Raw genomic sequence first — 18,200 nt, forward strand, 5'->3', positions numbered from 1 at the left:
TCTGATGGACAAAGCCCTCCCCCCACCACACACTGACCACCCCCCCAACCCCACCCCTACCCACACTGACCTCCGGCTGTTTCTGCTGCTGCTCCTTCAGCTTGTCCTGTTTCTGCAGGAACTTCTCCATTTTCTCTCTCTTCATCGCCTCCTTCTTCAGCTGCGCCGGTGTCTTTTTAACCGGCTCCTCGGCGAGCGGGGCTGGTTCCGGACTGAGCACATTCTGCTCCAGCTGCTGCCCTGTGTAGCCAAGGGAAGACACCTTTCAGTGCAAGGAAAGGAAGCAGCCAGCGTGGGAGGCCATTCAGCCCCTCGGTCTTGCTCCAGCATACAATTAGAACACAGCTGGTCTGTATGTTAACTCCATCCATCCACCTTAACTACACGTTTCCTTTGCTGAACAAAAATTTATCAATCAACGCTTTGAAATTTTCGATCGAACCCCCCTCCAGCCTCAAACAGCTTTTTGGGGGAGCAAGTTCCAGATTCCCACTATTCTCTAAGTACTTCCTTGACATGACCCATCTCCCAGCAGAGTAAACAATTTCTCTCCATCTACTCCCTTATCCCTTTTGACCATTTTAAACCGCTCCATTAGATCATCCCTTAATGTTCAATACTTGAGGTGATTTACCAGAATGGTTCCAGGGGTGGGGGATTTTAGTTACAAGGTTAGGTTGGAGAAGCTGGGGTTGTTCTCCTTGGAGAAGAGGACAGAGGTGTACAAGATTACAACAGGTTTAGATAAGGTAGGCAAATAAACACTATTCCCATTAGCTGATGATACAAGGACTAGGGGGATACAAATTTGAGATTTTTGACAAGAGATACAGGGGGGGATGTGAGAAAAAACTTTTCTTCACACAGCGAGTGGTAATGAGCTGGAACTTGCTGCCTAGGAGGGTGGTGGGAGCGGAGACGATGAACGATTTGAAAAGGGAATTAGATGGACACTTGAGCGAAACAAACTTGCTGGGCCACGGGGGTAGAGGGGGACTGGGACTGACCGGGTTGTTCTACAGAGAGCTGCATGGGCTCGATGGGCCGAATGGCCTCCTTCTGTGCCACAGTGACTCTGTGACTATTGAGCCCTCCTAATTTTGCTTTTCTTCTCTTCGGGAAATGGTAATGGTGCCAACCTACTTTAATTCTCGCATCCAACTTCAGCACTGCGCCCTCTCCAACCCCTATGACATGCCACCCCTCGATGTCACTTCTCTACGCACCTGTACACTTCTCAGTGGTCACCGGCACAACCTTCTCGCACAGCTTCACCTCTCCCAGTGCTCGTATGAACTCGGGCTGATTTACACAGGTCAGGAACCAGCGGTTCACATTAACGTAGGGCTTCCTGAAGTCGGGCTCAAAGACCTGTAGGGGAACAAGCAGTGGCGTCAGGTACTTTCGCTGCCATGGACGAGACCCTCTTAGTTTAGCCCCAACATATAATTCAACATTGGAACATAGGAGGAGGAGGAGGATGGCCTTCTGGCCCCTCGAGCCTGTTCCTCCCTTCAATGAGATCATGGCTGATCTGCTAATTCCACATACCTCACATTCACCCCATAATCCTTTAATACCTTTTTTTCTGGTTTAAGCTTGTGAGGCGATGGTTTGTGCCATGGTGATCAACTCTGCATTGTGCATCACTTGGTGTGACCTAGGAGCCCCACTCTGACATGGCAGTCTTAGCCGCATCTGCTGCAGAGGGAGACAGTGGGCTGAAAGGTGCATGATTCCCTGGCCTCTGTTTTCTCTGGACCCTCTCCTTGGCTAGATGAGCATCCCCTTTCTGCTCACCTCTTCCAATGGCCTTCCAAACAGTCAACCTCCAGAGCTCACGGCCATTGGCAGCTGTCTCCCAGCTGTCAGTGTCAACGTCCGCCATCTTTATAGCTCACTTGCAGGTTTCCTTGTAGCAGAGGGATGGATACCCAGGAGATCATGGCTCAGTACAGAAGATATTTGGGTACATGGCTGTAATTAATCCAAGGAACGTGGCCAAGCAAGTGTAGACGTCACTGGCTTAGCAATGGTATACCGGTGGAATTAGCATGCACCAGGACCTGAGTCAGTGACATTGTCCTGCTAAGAGATGCCGAGGACAGGTCTGAGACAGTGAATGCAGAAACTGTTCAGCCTTTTCTCCAACCCGAGCGTACATTGTCCAGCTCTCACCATTGAGGACGCGGGCTTGGTAGACTCGCAGTTTGGTGTACTCACTCAGGTTACTGTAGTTCCACACTCTTACTCAGTTTGGACAGAACAGATCCGGTTTTTAACAATGTGAGAGTTGATTTCAGCATCAAGTGACGGATTGCTAGTAATTGTGGTTTTGGGTAATGAATATCAAACAATTGCAGAAATGAGCAGTGGGTTAAGCCTCCTTCGACAGCACCTTCTAAACCCACGACCACGACCACCTGGAAGGACAGGGGCAGCAGACACATGGGAACACCACCACCTGGAAGTTCCCCTCCAAGTCACCACCATCCTGACTTGGAAATATATCACCGTTCCTTCACTGTCACTCGGTCAAAACTCTGGAACTCCCTCCCTAACAGCACTGCGGGTATACCTACACCGCACCAGCCTGACAAGTCTCTGGGTTCAGATAGACTTCATCCTAGGGTCTTAAAGGATGTGGCGAATGAGGCGGTAGATGCATTGGCGCTAATTTTCAAAAAATTACTAGATTCTGGAAAGGTTCCATCAGTCTGGAAAGTAACAAATATAACCCCTCTATTCTAGAAGGGACGGAGGCAGAAAACAGGAAACTATAGGCCAGTTGGCTTGACGTCTGCCATGGGAAAGGTGTTATAATCAATCAACCATTAAGGTTATAGCTGGGCACTTAGAGAAACTCAAGGTAATCGAAAAGGGTCAGCATAGTTTAGTGAAAGGGAAATCATGTTTAACCAATTTATTAGAGTTCTTCAAAGGAGTAACATGCGCTGTGGATGAAGGGGAGCCTGTCGATCTATTGTACTTGGATTTCCAGAAGGCATTTGATAAGGGGGCACATCAAATATCAGTGTGGAAAATAAAAGCGCATGGTGTAGTGGGTAACATATTAGTATGGATAGAAGATTAGCTGCTTGGCAGAAAGCAGAGAGTTTGGATAAATGGGTCTTTTTCTGATTGGCAGGATGTGATGAGTGGAGTCCCGCAGGGGTCTGTGCTGGGGCCTCAACTTTTTACAATTTATATCAATGACTTAGATGAGGGGAGCAAAGGCACGGTAGCTAAATTTGCAGATGGCACAAAGATAGGTAGGAAAGTATGTTGTGAAGAGGACATAAGGACGTTGCAGACAGATATACATAGGTTAAGGGAGTGGGCAGAAATCTGACAGATGGAGTTTAATGTAGGAAAACGTGAAGTTGTTCGAGAATAAAATAGCAGAGTATTACCTAAATGGAGAATGGCTGCAGAATTCCAAGGTGCAGAGGGATCTAGGTGTTCTAATGCCCGAGTCACAAAAAGTTAGTATGCAGGTGCAGCAAGTAATTAAGGCGGCTAATGGAATGCTATCCTTTATTACAAGAGGAATTAAACATTAAGGTAAGTAAGGATATTATGCTTCAGTTATACAGGACATCTCGAATACTGTGTGCAGTTTTGGTCTCCTTATTTAAGGAAAGATGTAAATGCATTGGAGGTGGTTCAGAGGAGGTTCACTGGATTGATACCTGGAATGAGCCGGTTGTTTTATGAAGAAATGTTGACAGTCTGGGCTGGTTTCCACTGGGGTTTAGAAGAGTGAGGGGTGGCTTGACTGAAGTGTATAAGATCCTGAAGGTTATTGACAAAGTGGACGTGGAAAGGATGTTTCCTCTTGTGGGTGAGTCCAGAACTAGGGGGCACTGTTTTAAAATTAGGGGTGGCCCTTTTAGGGGAGAGATGAGAAGAATTTTTTTCTCTCAGGTGGTTGTGCGACTTTGGAAGTGAAAGTCGCCAAAGTCCCAGGGGACCACGGGCTGCTCTCTCATCAGAGAGAGGTGAGGTGGTGAGTTTAACCTGAGGGTCACTACACCTCAGGTGAGGGGCAGAGTTGAGAAGGCCTTCATGGTGACCTCAGCCAGTACGGGAATTGAACCCGCATTGTTGGCATCATCTGCATCACAAACCAATCATCCAGCCAACTGAGCTAGCCGACCCCTTTAGAACACTCTGCCTCCAAAGGCGGTGGAGGGGAGGTCATTTAATATTTTTAAGGCGGAGGTAGGTAGATTCCTGTTAGGCAAGGGGATCAAAGGTGAACGGAGGTAGATGGGAATGGGGAATTCGAAACACAAACAGATCCGCCATGATCTTACTGAATGGCGGAGCAGGCTCGAGGGGCCGAATGGCCTCCTTCTGATCCTATTTCGTATGTACACGCATGGACGGCAGCGGTTCAAGAAGCTGGCTCACCACCACTTTCTCAAGGGCAGCTAGGGATGGGCAGCAAAAGCGCTGACCTACCCAGCAACGCCCACATTTCTTGAAGGAATGAGAAAAAAAAGCTGACGGCCAGAGTGACAGAGGATGCACTGAAAATCAACGGGAAGTGGTGACGTAGGAGTTTGTAATGGAAATGTCGACAGGACAAAGTCACCAAAAATCACGGAAACTGGAAATTGCAGTTTGTGGGCAAAAGGTGGGATTCGGAAATATACATTACAGGCCGGTCTGCAAGGGCGACGCTATTGCAAGTGTCAGCCATGGCACAGGGGGTAGCATTCTCACCTCTGAGCGTTGAGAGTACAAGTCCCCCGGCAGGGACTTGAGCGCAACGTCTAGGCCGACAATCCCAGCGGAGCAGTGTGAGAGTGCCACACTGTAGGAGGTGCCATCTTTTGGATGAGATGTTAAACCCAGGTGCAGTCCGTCCTCTCGAGCAGATGTAAAGGATCCCGTAGCACTGTTTCGGAGAAGAGCAGGGGAGTTCTCCCCAGTGTCCTGGTCAGGGTTTATCCCTCAACCAAAGCATCGCAAAAAACAGATTATTTGGTCATTATCACGTTGCTGTATGTGGGAGCTTGCTGTGCACAAATTGACTGTCACGTTTGCTACGTTGTAACAGCGACTACACTTCGCTGAAGTGTGTGGCTGCAACACAGCAAGAACCAGAGGCCATCGATTCAAGGTCATTGGACATAGAATCAAAAGCAACACAAGGAAAAAGCTTTTTGAAAAAAATGCAGCGACTGATCAGGATCTGGAACGCACTGTCTGAGAGTGTGGTGGAGACAGGGTCAATCGAGTGGTTAGGGTCTGGAATGCACTGTCTGAGAGTGTGGTGGAGACAGGGTCAATCGAGTGGTTAGGGTCTGGAATGCACTGCCTGAGAGTGTGGTGGAGACAGGGTCAATCGAGTGGTTAGGATCTGGAATGCACTGTCTGAGAGTGAGGTGGAGACAGGGTCAATCGAGTGGTTAGGGTCTGGAATGCACTGTCTGAGAGTGAGGTGGAGACAGGGTCAATCGAGTGGTTAGGGTCTGGAACGCACTGTCTGAGAGTGAGGTGGAGACAGGGTCAATCAAGTGGTTAGGGTCTGGAATGCACTGTCTGAGAGAGTGGTGGAGACAGGGTCAATCGAGTGGTTAGGGTCTGGAATGCACTGCCTGAGAGTGTGGTGGAGACAGGGTCAGTCGAGTGGTTAGGGTCTGGAATGCACTGTCTGAGAGTGTGGTGGAGACAGGGTCAATCGAGTGGTTAGGGTCTGGAATGCAGTGTCTGAGAGTGTGGTGGAGACAGGGTCAATCGAGTGGTTAGGATCTGGAATGCACTGTCTGAGAGTGTGGCGGAGACAGGGTCAGTCGAGTGGTTAGGATCTGGAATCCACTGTCTGAGGGTGTGGTGGAGACAGGGTCAATCGAGTGGTTAGGGTCTGGAATGCACTGTCTGAGAGTGTGGTGGAGACAGGGTCAATCGAGTGGTTAGGATCTGGAATCCACTGTCCGAGGGTGTGGTGGAGACAGGGTCAATCAAGGCTTTCAAAAGGGAATCGGTCCATTATCTGAAGGGAAAAAAATTGCAGGGCTAGAGGGAAAAGGCAGGGTTGGTGGGGCAGATGGGGAGGGAGTGAGACTACCTGAGTTGCTCTTGCAGAGAGCCAGGCACAGACATGATGTGCCAAATGGCCTCCTGCTGAGCAGTAGCTATCCTATGATAAGTAAGAGTTTCACGTCCAGGGAATTCAGTCCATAAGAAAGGCTTCTTTTGTGTTCGAGGTTTGAGACACGTGGGCATTTTAGGAGGTTGACTGGGCTGTAGTTTAACATTTCTCCAGTGAGGTACTGCTGTGTGAGGTACAACCAGCGACGAATTGCAAATTATGCCAAATTCCCACCTGGGAATGCTCCAGAATATGAAGTGGCAGGTGCGGGCAGATCACAAACACACGAGGTGGGACATCAGGTCGATGTCAAGGTGCTTATTTAACTAACCACTTTCTGTTCCTTCTCAGTCACCAAACACAGAACTCAGGGTGAAGCAAACAAAGCTGCCCGTTAGGAATTCTGCCGCGGATTCTGGACACTAAAATCAGTCGAGGTTTGACGGAGCGGACTGCTCCGCCGCGCAGTCAGACAGCGTTTGCGGGGTAAACGTTTGCTACGTACGTGCTTGTAGGGGAGCAGCAGCGAGCAGCTCACGGCGACGTCCGCTAAGGTGACTCCCTCTCCCACCAGGTAGGTCCGCAGCTTCAGGTGGTCATCGAGAAAGCACAGAACCTTCTTCAGGTCCAGCTGGGCTCTTTCAACGGCCTGTTGGAAAAACAGAAGAGGGAACCAGTGAAAGAGAGAGAGAGACAGAGAGAAAGAAAGAAAAATGTTAACGCAGCACCCGTCGAGCGTAAGTGGTTCAGAGTGCTTGTTATTCCACTTCAGGTCTGCAGGTGGCGAGCTCCAGGGATGTTCACCGCCTGGGTCTGTTTACCTCTGTTTGCGGTGTTTCGGATAGGCTCAGAAAGGGTTGTCAGCTGTGGCTCAGTGGGTAGAACTCTCTGGGGTCTGAGATTCGGGGTTCAAGCCCCACTCCAGACACCTGAGCGAATTACAGAACGGTTACTGCACAGCAGGAAGCATTCAGCCCATCGTGTCTCTGCAAGAGCATCTCAGCAGCTGCCACTTCCCCACACCTTCCCTGCAACTTTTTTTCCTGTTGGGGTTGGGGGGGTCGTGCAATCGTTTGGACAAGACGTTAAACCAAGGCCCTGTCTGCCTTTGCAGGTGAACATAAAAGTTCCCTCGCCCCATTGTTCTGAAGGAAGGCAGGGCGGCCGATATTAATCTCTTAACAAACGTCACTTATACAAACTGGGCACAAATTGGTGATCACGTTCCCGACATTACAACAGTGGATCTATAGTTCAAAAGGTACTTCATGGGCTGTGAACTGCACTAGATAAATCCAAGTTCTTTAACTTGATGGATGGAAAAAAAAATCGAGCCTGACGTGCCATTTTTCTGTTCTATAAAAACCTGGCTGTACCCTGCGTGTGAAAAGTTAGGGTATGTTTTGTCTCCCAAGCAATCCTGTGTCAGGCAATTTGAAACTCACTGAAGATGAAGCTTTACAGAGCGATGGTTCAATTCTGCCTCCGGTAATCTCTACAATTTTCATCTTGCGCTCATATAGACTGGGGTAGTGGTGGTGTAAGGGGCAGTGAGGGACAAGCGTTCCTAGATTGTGTTCAGGAGAATTTCCTGTAGCAGTATGTGTCCAGTCCAACAAGAAAGGGGGCACTGTTAGACCTGGTTCTTGCGAATGAGGTGGGCCAAGTAGATCAAGTGACAATGGGGGAGCATTTAGGGGACAGTGATCATTGTATCATAAGGTTTAGGATGACACTGGTAAAGGATGTTGATCAATCCAGAGTTAGAATAATCAACTAGCACAGAGTGGACTTTAATGGAGCAGGAACGGAGCTCGGCCGTGTAGACTGGAAACAAAGGTTGGTGGGAAAAACAGTAGCTGAACAATAGGCTACCTTCAAAGAGGAGATGGTTTGGGCACAGTCAAGGTATGTTCATTCAAAAGGGAAGGGTAGGACAAACAAATTCAGAGCTCCCTGGATGACAAAGGAGATAGAAATTAAGTTAAAAAAGAAAAAAAGTGTGCTTATAACAGGTGCCAGGTAGCAAATACAACTGACAGCCAAGCTGAATACAGAAGGTTCAGAAGGGATGTGAAAAAGCAAATACGAGAACCAAAGCGGAATTATGATAAAAGACTCTCAGCTAACATAAAAGGAAATCCCAAAGTATTCAATAAGCACATCAATAGAAAAAGCGTGGTAAAAGGAGGAGTGGGACCAATTAGGGACCAAAAGAGGGATTTAGGCAAGAGGCATGGCTGAGGTGTTAAATGAAGACTTGGCATCTATCTTTACCAAAGAGGCAGATGCTGCTCAGGCCATGGAGACAGAGGAGGGAATTCAGTCACTAGAAAGGTTTAAAATTGATGAGGAGGTGGTATTGGATAAGTTGTTGGTACTTAAGGTTGATAAGGCACCAGGACTGGATGAGATGCATCCAAGAATATTGAAGGAAGTGACAGTGGAAATTGCAGAGGCACTGGCAGTAATCTTTCAACGTTCCCTGGATTTGGGGAGGTGCTGGAGGACTGGAGAATTGCAAACATTAGGACCTTGTTCAAAAAAGGTTGTAAAGATCTGCCCTGCAATTACAGACCAGTCAGTTTAACTTCGGTGGTGGGGAAACTTCTAGAAACAATTATTCGGGATAGAATTAATAGTCACATGGAAAAATTTCGATTGGTTCAGAAGAGTCAGCATGGATTTGTTAAAGGAAAATCGTGTCTAACTAATTTGCTGGAGCTTTTGAAGAGGTAACAGAGATAGTTGATGAGGGCAAGGCCGTTGATGTGATGTATATGGACTTCCAAAAGGCGCTCGGTACAGGGCCACACAACAGACTTGTGAGGAAAATAATAGGTCATGGAATAAAAAGGACCATAGCAAAGTGGATACAAAATTGGCTGAGGGATAGGAAACAGAGAGTAATGGGTAATGAGTATTTTTCAGGCTGGAGGAAGGTTTGTAGTGGAGTTCCCCAGGGGTCAGTATTGGGACCCTTGCTTTTCCTGATATGTATAAATGATCTAGATCTTGGTGTGTAGGGGACAATTTCAAAGTTTGCAGATGACACAAAGCTTGGGAGAATTGTAAACTGTGAGGAGGACAGTGTAAAACTTCAAGAGGACATTGACACATTGGTGGAGTGGGCAGATAGGGGGCAGATGAAGTTCAATGTGGAGAAGTGTGAGGTGATGCCCTTTGGTACAAAGAACATGGAGAGACAGTATAAAATAAAGGATACTTTTCTAAAGGGTGTGCAGGAGCAGAGAGACCTGGATGTATATGTACAAAAGTCATTAAAGGTGGCAGGACAGGTAGAGAGAGCTGTTTCTAAAGCATACAGTATTCCAGGCTTCATTAATCAGGGCATAGAGTACAACAGCAGGGTGGTTATGATGAACTTATATAACACACTGGTTAGACCTCAGCTGGAGTATTGTGTAGAATTCTGGGCGCCACACTATAGGAGGCATTGGAGAAAGAGTGCAGAAGAGGTTTACAAGAATGGTTCCAGGGATGAAACACTTCAGTTATGAGGAAAGATTGGAGAAGTTGGAACTGTTTTCCTTGGAGAGGAGAAGGCTAAAAGGAGTCTTGATAGAAGTTTTCAAAATCACGAGGGGTCTGAACAGAGTAGATACTCGTAAACGGATCGAGAACCAGAGGGCACAGTTTTAAAGTGTTTTGCAAAAGAAGCAAATGCAAGGTGAGAAAAATCTTTTTCACACAGCGAATAGCTAGGGTTTAGAATGCACTGTCTGGAAGTGTGGTGGAGGCAGGTTCAATTTAGGTATTCAAGAGGGCATTGGATGATTAGCTAAATAGAGATAATGTGCAGGGTTACGGGGAAAAGGCAGGAGATTGGCACCAAGTTAAAATGCTCAGAGAGCTGGTGCAGACACGATGGGCCAAATGGCCTCCTTCTACACCATAACAATTCTGTAGTTCTGTGAACAGGACACTTCATAATAATACCAAATGTAAAGGGAACAACAATTTATACCAAATGAGAAGAGAGTGCTGGTTGGTACTTACATTCCTATAGCGCTGCTAACACAGTTACATGTCCCAAAGGCCTTCACAGGGCCATCAAACAAAATCTGACACTGAGCCACTTAAAGGGGTACAGTATTAGAGATCAAAACAGAAAATGCTAGAAATTCTCAGCAGGTCTGGAAGCATCTGTCGAGAGAGAAACTGAGTTAACCTTTCAGGTCGTTAACTCTGTTTCTCTCTCTCTCCACAGGTGCTGCCGGGCCTGCTGAGCGTTTCCAGCATTTTCTGTTTTGATTTCAGATTTGGAAAGGGGGCAAGGTGGTCGGGAGAGGCAAGCAGGGGCGAGTGAGGGGGTCGGGAGAGAGGGAGTTGGGAGGGAGTGATGGATTGGGAGGGAGGGAGGGAATGGTGGGATAGGCAGAGAGGGAGTGAAGGGGCCGGGAGAGGGAAGCAGGAGGGAGTGAGTCGGGAGGGAGTGAGTCGGGAGGGAGTGAGTCGGCAGGGAGTGAGTCGGCAGGGAGTGAGGGGGTCGGTAGAGGAAAGCAGGAGGGAGTGAGGGGATCGGGAGAGGGAGTTGGGGGCAGTGAGGGGGGTCGGGAGAGGAGTTGGAAAAGAGCGAGGGGGTCAGAAGAAGGAAGCAGGAGGGAGTGAGGGGGTCGGGAGAGGAGTGAGGAGGGAGTGACGGGGTCAAGAGAGGGAGTCATGAGGGATGAGGGGGTCAGCAGAGGGAGTTGTGATGGAGCTACGGGGTTGGGAGAGTAGTCGGGAGGGAGTCAGGGGATTAGAGGGAGTCGTGAGGGAGTGAGGGGGTTGGGAGAGGAGTCAGGAGGGACTGAGGCAGTCAGGAGAGGAAATCGGAAGAGGGAGTCAGGAGGGAGTGAAGAGGTCGAGAGTGAGGGAGTTGAGAGGCTCAGGAAAGAGGGATTCACAAGGGAGTGATGGGATTGGGAGAGAGGGAGTCGAGGGGGTCAGGAAAGAGGGATTCACAAGGGAGTGAGAGGGTCAGGAGAGAAGGAGTCGAGAGAGAGTGAGGGGGAGTGAGGGGCAGCAAGCAAAGCGGCAGTGTATTTGACGAACAGACTGAACATGCGCAGTTACAATGGCGCTCCTGGCACAGCCTGTAATCACATTAAAACAAACATCGAGGCAGCGGTACTGGGGCAAAGTTGTGTTGTTGACAAACGGGGCTAAACGAAAAGACGGTTAGAATGCGCTTTAAACAGAGGATACCTGTACAGAAACTCTGTAACCAGTACACAGTGACTCAACACCAAAGGGAAAGTAGGTAAACAGATAGTTACTTCACACAGAGAGGGTGGCAACTGAGCAAGGGCACACAACTCAAGACAGTGCAGAATAAACAAATCCCTGATTTAAGGCAGAGGAAGTAATTAATGGGCTATAAAGAGATGTGTGTGGTGAAATTTCCAAAGGCCCAGGTCATCTGTTCTTTACTGGGGGAAAATCGAAGGACAGAAGGAATAGGATGGAAGTAGGCCACAGGACTCATCGAGCCTTCTCCGCCAGTCAGTAAGATTATGACTGATATTCCAGCTCAACTCCACCTTCCGTGCTGTTCCCATATCCCATAATTCCCTTCATAAACTCTGTCTTGGATATATTCAAAGATGGAGCATCCACAGCCCTCTGAGGTAGAGAATTCCAAAGGTTCACGACCCTCTGAATGAAGAAATTCCTCCTCATCTCAGTCCAAAATGGCCGACCCTTTATCCTGAGGCTGCAAAGCCTAATTCTAGACTCCCCAGCCAGGGAAACATTTTTTGTCCGACCATGTCCGGCCCATCTCCCGCGCATCCTCCCTCACACCTTCTCCTCCTTCCCAGAAACATGATAGGGTCCCCCTTGTCCTCACTTATCACCCCACCAGCCTCCGCATTCAAAGGATCATCCTCCGCCATTTCCGCCAACTCCAGCATGATGCCACCGCCAAACACATCTTCCCTTCACCCCCGCTGACGGCATTCCGTAGGGATCGTTCCCTCTGGGACACCCTGGTCCACTCCTCCATCACCCCCTACTCCTCAACCCCCACCTATGGCACCTCCCCATGCCCACGCAGAAGATGCAACACCTGCCCCTTCACTTCCTCTCTCTCCTCACCGTCCAAGGGCCCAAACACTCCTTTCAAGTGAAGCAGCATTTCACTTGCATTTCCCCTAACTTAGTCTACTGCATTCGTTGCTCCCAATGCGGTCTCCTCTACATTGGAGAGACCAAACGCAAACTGGGCGACCGCTTTGCAGAACACCTGCGGTCTGTCCGCAAGAAAGACCCAAACCTCCCTGTCGCTTGCCATTTTAACACTCCACCCTGTTCTCTTGCCCACATGTCTGTCCTTGGCTTGCTGCATTGTTCCAGTGAAGCCCAACGCAAACTGGAGGAATAGCACCTCATCTTCCGACTAGGCACTTTACAGCCTTCCGGGCTGAATATTGAATTCAACAACTTTAGATCTTAAACTCCCCCTCCCCCCATCCCCACCCCGTTTCTCCCCCCTCCCTTTTTTTTCAATAATTTATATAGATTCTTCTTTTCCCACCTATTTCCATTATTTTTAAATCTAAAACTAAAACTTTGTTAGTCTTTCCACCCCACCCCCACTAGAGCTGTACCTTGAGTGTCCTGTCTTCCATTCTTAATTAGCACTTTTCTTAGACAATATCACCACCTTCAACACCTCTTTGATCCTTATGTCTGTGACATCTTTTGATTATCTGCTCCTATCACTGCTTGCTTATCTCCACAATCACCACACCCTCAACTTCTCTCCCCCCCCCCGCCCTCCCACCTTAAACCAGCTTATATTTCACCTTTCTCCTAATTATGCTTCAGTTCTGCCGAAGGGTCATGAGGACCCGAAACGTTAACTGATTTCTTCTCCGCCGATGCTGCCAGACCTGCTGAGTTTTTCCAGGTAATTCTGTTTTTGTTTTGGATTTCCAGCATCCGCAGTAGCTTTTAGCTTTTTGTTTTTAAACATTTTTTAAATTCATTCATGAGATGTGGGTGTCGTTGGCAAGGCCAGCATTTATTACCCATCCCTAATTGCCCCTTGAGAAGGTGGTGGTGAGCTGCCTTCTTGAACCGCTGCCGTCCATGTGGTGTAGGTACACCCACAGCGCTGTTAGGGAGGGAGTTCCAGGATTTTGACTCAGCGGCCCTTTGAGTGAAGCAATTTCTCCACATAGCGGTGATGTATGTCGTGGTGACATAGTGTTACCATCACTGGACTAGTCATCCAGAGACCCAGGGTAATGCTCTGGGGGCCCAGGTTTGAATCCCACCATGGTAGATGATGGAATTTGAATTCAATAAAAATCTGGAAATAAAAACCTGATGAAGGCTACGAAGCCATTGCTGATTGTCGTAAAAACCCATCCAGCTTACATAGGACAACAATGTGTTGTTAAGTGCCTTCTGAACCTGGATGGGCAATAAATGCCGGCCTAGTCCACATTCCATGAACGAATGATCGGCCCCTTATCCTGAGACTGAGCCCCCGTGTTTTAGATTCCCCGACCAGGGGAAACAATCTCTCAGCATCCACCCCGTCAAACCCCTTCAGAATCTTGTGTGTTTCAATGAGATCGTCTCTCATTCTTCTAAACTCCAGATATAAACCCAATTTACTCAGCCTCTCATCATCGGACAACTCCCTCATCCCAGGGACCAATCTAGTGAATCTTCACTGTACCGCCCCTAATGTAAGTCTATCCTTTCTTAAATGTGGAGACCAAAACTGCACACGCTACTCCAGAAGTGGTCTCACCAAAACCCTGTACAACTGTAATAAGACTTCTTTATTCTTGTACTCCATCCCGTTGCAATAAAGGCCAAAAGCCACTTGCCTTCCCAATTGCTGCAGCTGCATCTTAACTTTCTGTGTTCCTTGTATGAGCACACCCAAGACTTTTTGAACATTGACACTTACAAGTTCTCTCACCTTTTAAAAAGCACTTTCCTCTCTATCTTTCCTTATTCTTAACTGGCGACAGCTTTTCTGGAACTGTATACTCCTTTATTCCTCGAATATTGCAAGTCATGTTTGGTTAGCTCCACACCCCCCATAGCCTCATCTAACAGCCGTGCTGTAAATCTAATCAATCTGTCACTAATAGCATATAATAAGGACCTGCAAATACATAGTGCCTTTTAACATGGTAAAACATCCCAAAGTGCTTCACAGGAATGATCAGTCTAAAGAATGACACAAACCACACAATGAAACACTGGGACAACTGACCCCAAAAGTTTCATCAAAGCGGTTAGTATTAAGAAGCATCTTAAAAAGGAGAAAAAGAGGGAGAGAGTTTGCTGGAGGCAATTCCAGAGGTTAGGGCCTGGACAACTAGTGGAGGAGAGCCATTGGTGAAATGAAGCAAGAGGCCAAATTGGGAGTTACACACTAAGTTGTGGGAGTATTGTGGGGCTGGAGGAGGTTACAGAGATATGGAAAGCACAAGGCTGTGGATGAAATGGAATACAAGGATGAGAAGGTTAAAATCTCAAGGCACTGCTGGACCAAGAGCCAGTCAGAAAACACGTTTGGGGAGGGGGAGGGGGAGGGGTGCTGATTGTTAAATGAGGGTTGGTGTGAGTTCTGATAACAGGCAACTAAGCTCTGGATGTGCTCCCAGTTCATGCAATCAGCAATTTAAAAAAAAATTAATCATGCGATGCGATCATGCGCTGACAAGATCAGCATTCAACACCCATCCCTTGAGAAGGTGGTGGTGAGCCACCTGCTTGAATCACTGCAGTCCATGTAGTGTAGGTACACCCACAGTGCTGTTAGGGAGAGATGCTGATTTTGACGCAGCGACAGTGAAGGAGCGGCCGATATATTTCCAAGTCGGGATGGTGTGTGAATTATTGAGGAAGCAAGTTATAAAAAATAAACCAGGTGCTCGTCGTACCTTTTTGTTGTGCTTCAGCAAGCCCAGGACTGGGAAGACCCAAGCACAGGCCGGCTGAATGGCCTCGCTGTCCGCAAAGCTCAGCCACTGCTGCACCAAGGCAGCGTCCTTCCTGCTGGACCCCCTCATCCTGTCCGGGGCCAGGTAGTGAGCCACGGCCGTCGCTCCGTGGATGCACCGCTTGGACTCGGTTTCCACTGCTGGCAGCCTGGACAGCATCAATTGGCTCAGAGTGTCCCCTGCGGCCGGCCCTCGGATCTCCACCACTTTCACCTTTGACCTCCCATACTCCAGCGTGACGAGGACCTTGGCGTTCTGGAAGTTGTGAGGGTGAGGAGAGAGGTAGAGTGCTGGCAAAGCCATTCTGGGTTAGGCAGGAGTCGAACTACAAGGGGACACAAGCAGGGGAAATGTTAAATTGCTATTCTTTACGACTTTGCACAACATTGATAACATCGGCTGGGAGTTGTATCGTAACCTTGAACATGGAAAAACGTGATAAGGCATGTCATACATTCGATTAGGAGCAGGAGTAGGCCATTCAGCCCCTCGAGCCTGCTCTGCCATTTGATAAGAACATGGCTCATCTGATTAAAAACAAAATAATGCAGATGCTGGAAATCTGAAACAAAAACGAAAATTGCTGGAAAAACTCAGCAGGTCTGTCAGCATCCGTGGAGAGAGAGATAGAGTTAACGTTTCGAGTCCGTCTGACTCTTCTTCAGTTTTTCCAGCAATTTTCGTTTTTGTTTGGCTCATCGGATTGTGGCCTTAACTCCACTTTCCTGTCTACCCCCTAATAACCCTGGACTCCCTCATCAATCAAGAATCTCTCTAACTCAGCCTTAAAAATATTCAGTGATCCAGCCTCCACTGCTCTCTGGAGAAGAGAATTCCACAGACTAATGACCCGCAGAGAGAAAAAATGTCTCCTCATCTCCATCATAAATGGGAGAGCTCTTATTTTTAAACAGTGTCCCCTAGTTCTAGTTCCTTTACAGTAGTCAACAACAAAATGACACCAAACCACATCGAACTAAATAGTCGGTCAGATGAAAGTTTTAAGAAGCGTTTGAAGGAGGCAAGGTAAAGAGGGGGAGGGAATTCCAGAGGGCCGCAGGCAGCTGAAGGCACAGCAGTACGCCAGCACATCTCAGGTTTGCTCTGGTGACTGGCAGGGCAGATGTAGCAACTGACCTGAGAGCAACTCAGAGCAAAACGTATTGAATGATGAAAGGTTCAATTCTATTGCACTTTCTGTCATTTTCATTCTGAAAAGATTTGCCCTTAGACTGTATGCCTGACGTGGAATGTATATTGTAAATATCAAGAGTATTGCAATTGCATTCAGGCACCTCAGAGTTTTTCTTTATTCTGTCATGGGATGTGGGTGTTGCAGGCAAGGCCAGCATTTGTTGCCCATCCCTAATTACCCTTGAACTGAGTGGCTTGCTGCGCCATTTCAGAGGGCAGTTAAGAGTCAACCACATCGCTGTGGGTCTGGAGTCACATGTAGGCCAGACCGGGTAAGGAAGGCAGATTTCCTTCCCCAAAGGGCATTGGTGAACCAGATGGGTTTTTATGACCATTGATGATGGTTCATGGTCGCCATGACTGAGACTAGCTTTCAATTTCAGATTTACTAATTGAGTTTAAATTCCCCCAGCTGCCTTTTCAGGTGAAAAAGTGAAACGGAAGGAAAAGCGCGCAAGCTCCTTATAAAGATTATATCTTTATATACAGGTTATGAAGATTATATCTAGGAGAGATCGGAAACAGTGGGAGGAAAATGTGGCAATGTCAGGATACTTTTCAATCTGACAGATTTTAAAATGTTCCCGCTGGACGCGCTGCTGAGATTCCTCCTCCTGCTGCTGCTGCCGCCGGTTGCGTCAGCTGTTCGGCTTGTCAGGGCCCAACAGGGGGAGGTGAGCCCTAACAGAGATGCACCGAGGGAAGGAACAAGCAGTCGCAAGGCGGCATGAGCACTGCCTACAGCCGGCGGGGTTCGAATGGAACGCGGCGACAGCCGGCGGGGTTCGAATGGAACGCGGCGACAGCCCGCGGGGTTCGAATGGAACGCGGCGACAGCCCGCGGGGTTCGAATGGAACGCGGCGACAGCCCGCGGGGTTCGAATGGAACGCGGCGACACTCACCGGCTCCCCACACACACACACACACACACTGACACCCTCGTGCTCCCGGCAGAACCAGGACCCCACGTCTTGGGTCTGCCCACTTTCCCCTGCCTGGAGTCGATCCCGCACAGGCACTTTCAAAAAAAAACTTCTGCAGCATAATCGTAAGAATGATAACGCAATCGGTTTTGAGGTTTCGTTGAGGTAAAAGTACAAACCTTCTACCTATTGGCGCTGCGGAAAAGCAGAGGAGAGAGAAAGAGAAAGAGAAATTGTTTCCCCCTGATTCTGGCCAGGCACAGAGGAAGACGCATCAGCAGCTGTCTGAACTGCGCATGCGCGTTTCAGTTGCGAGTCAAGTGCCATCTGGTGGGCGAGAGGAGTATTGCAACCAAAGATCACCCCGAGCAACATTTTTCAGCGACCTTTCCTTCCAGTAAATGGAAACTGGAAGATTATCAGGAGTACAGCTCTGAAGAAGAGTCATACCGACTCGAAACGTTAACTCTTGTTTTTTTTCTCTCTCCACCTGCTGAGATTTTCCAGCATTTTCTGTTTCTGTATCAGCAGTACATCTTTTCCTCATACACGCACTTTAAATGTCCAGCAATGTTCTCAGAACCACCTTAAGTAAGATCACCCCTCAGACATCTCCTTCCTAGGTTTAAAAGCCCGAGTTTCTCCCATCTCTCCTCTCAATTCAGAAGCCTCTGAAATCAGGGGTTTGACTCGAGATCCACTTCTGTGTCAGAATGTCGCCTTTATGTTCTAGTGACCAGAAGATGGAACTATTTTTAACATAGTTTTGAACTGTAAAAATCTTCCAGGGATCTTTCTTTTCATGTGGGTGTCCCTGGCCAGGCCAGCATTTATTGTCCATCCCTAATTGCCCCTGAGAAGGTGGTATTGAGCTGCCTTCCGGTTCATGTCCCACTCCCGGAAAACCAAGAACTGTGATTGTACTCGAAAGAGTTGCAATCTGTGACTGTTGATAACTCGAAAGAGTTTGAACCACTGCAGTCTATGTGGTTGTAACGGTT

General features: G+C 48.2%; 1 protein-coding gene across 1 annotated transcript in view; it reads right to left on the reverse strand.

Annotated features, from left to right (window-relative positions):
- Positions 1–17,491, reverse strand: part of vars1 (valyl-tRNA synthetase 1) — an 87,780-nt gene extending 70,289 nt beyond the window's left edge. Inside the window, exons 1-5 of the mRNA XM_078566444.1 lie at positions 17,379–17,491; positions 15,022–15,406; positions 6,609–6,752; positions 1,227–1,371; positions 71–240 (exon numbers count right to left, since the gene is read on the reverse strand). Of these exons, the coding sequence (XP_078422570.1) occupies positions 71–240; positions 1,227–1,371; positions 6,609–6,752; positions 15,022–15,384 (822 nt within the window). The 5' untranslated portion in view covers positions 15,385–15,406; positions 17,379–17,491. The remainder of the gene's footprint in view (positions 1–70; positions 241–1,226; positions 1,372–6,608; positions 6,753–15,021; positions 15,407–17,378) is intronic.
- Between the last annotated feature and the right edge of the window lie 709 nt (positions 17,492–18,200).

The sequence above is a fragment of the Cetorhinus maximus genome, chromosome 21 (assembly GCF_964194155.1).
Source record: "Cetorhinus maximus chromosome 21, sCetMax3.hap1.1, whole genome shotgun sequence".
Classification (NCBI taxonomy): domain Eukaryota; kingdom Metazoa; phylum Chordata; class Chondrichthyes; order Lamniformes; family Cetorhinidae; genus Cetorhinus; species Cetorhinus maximus.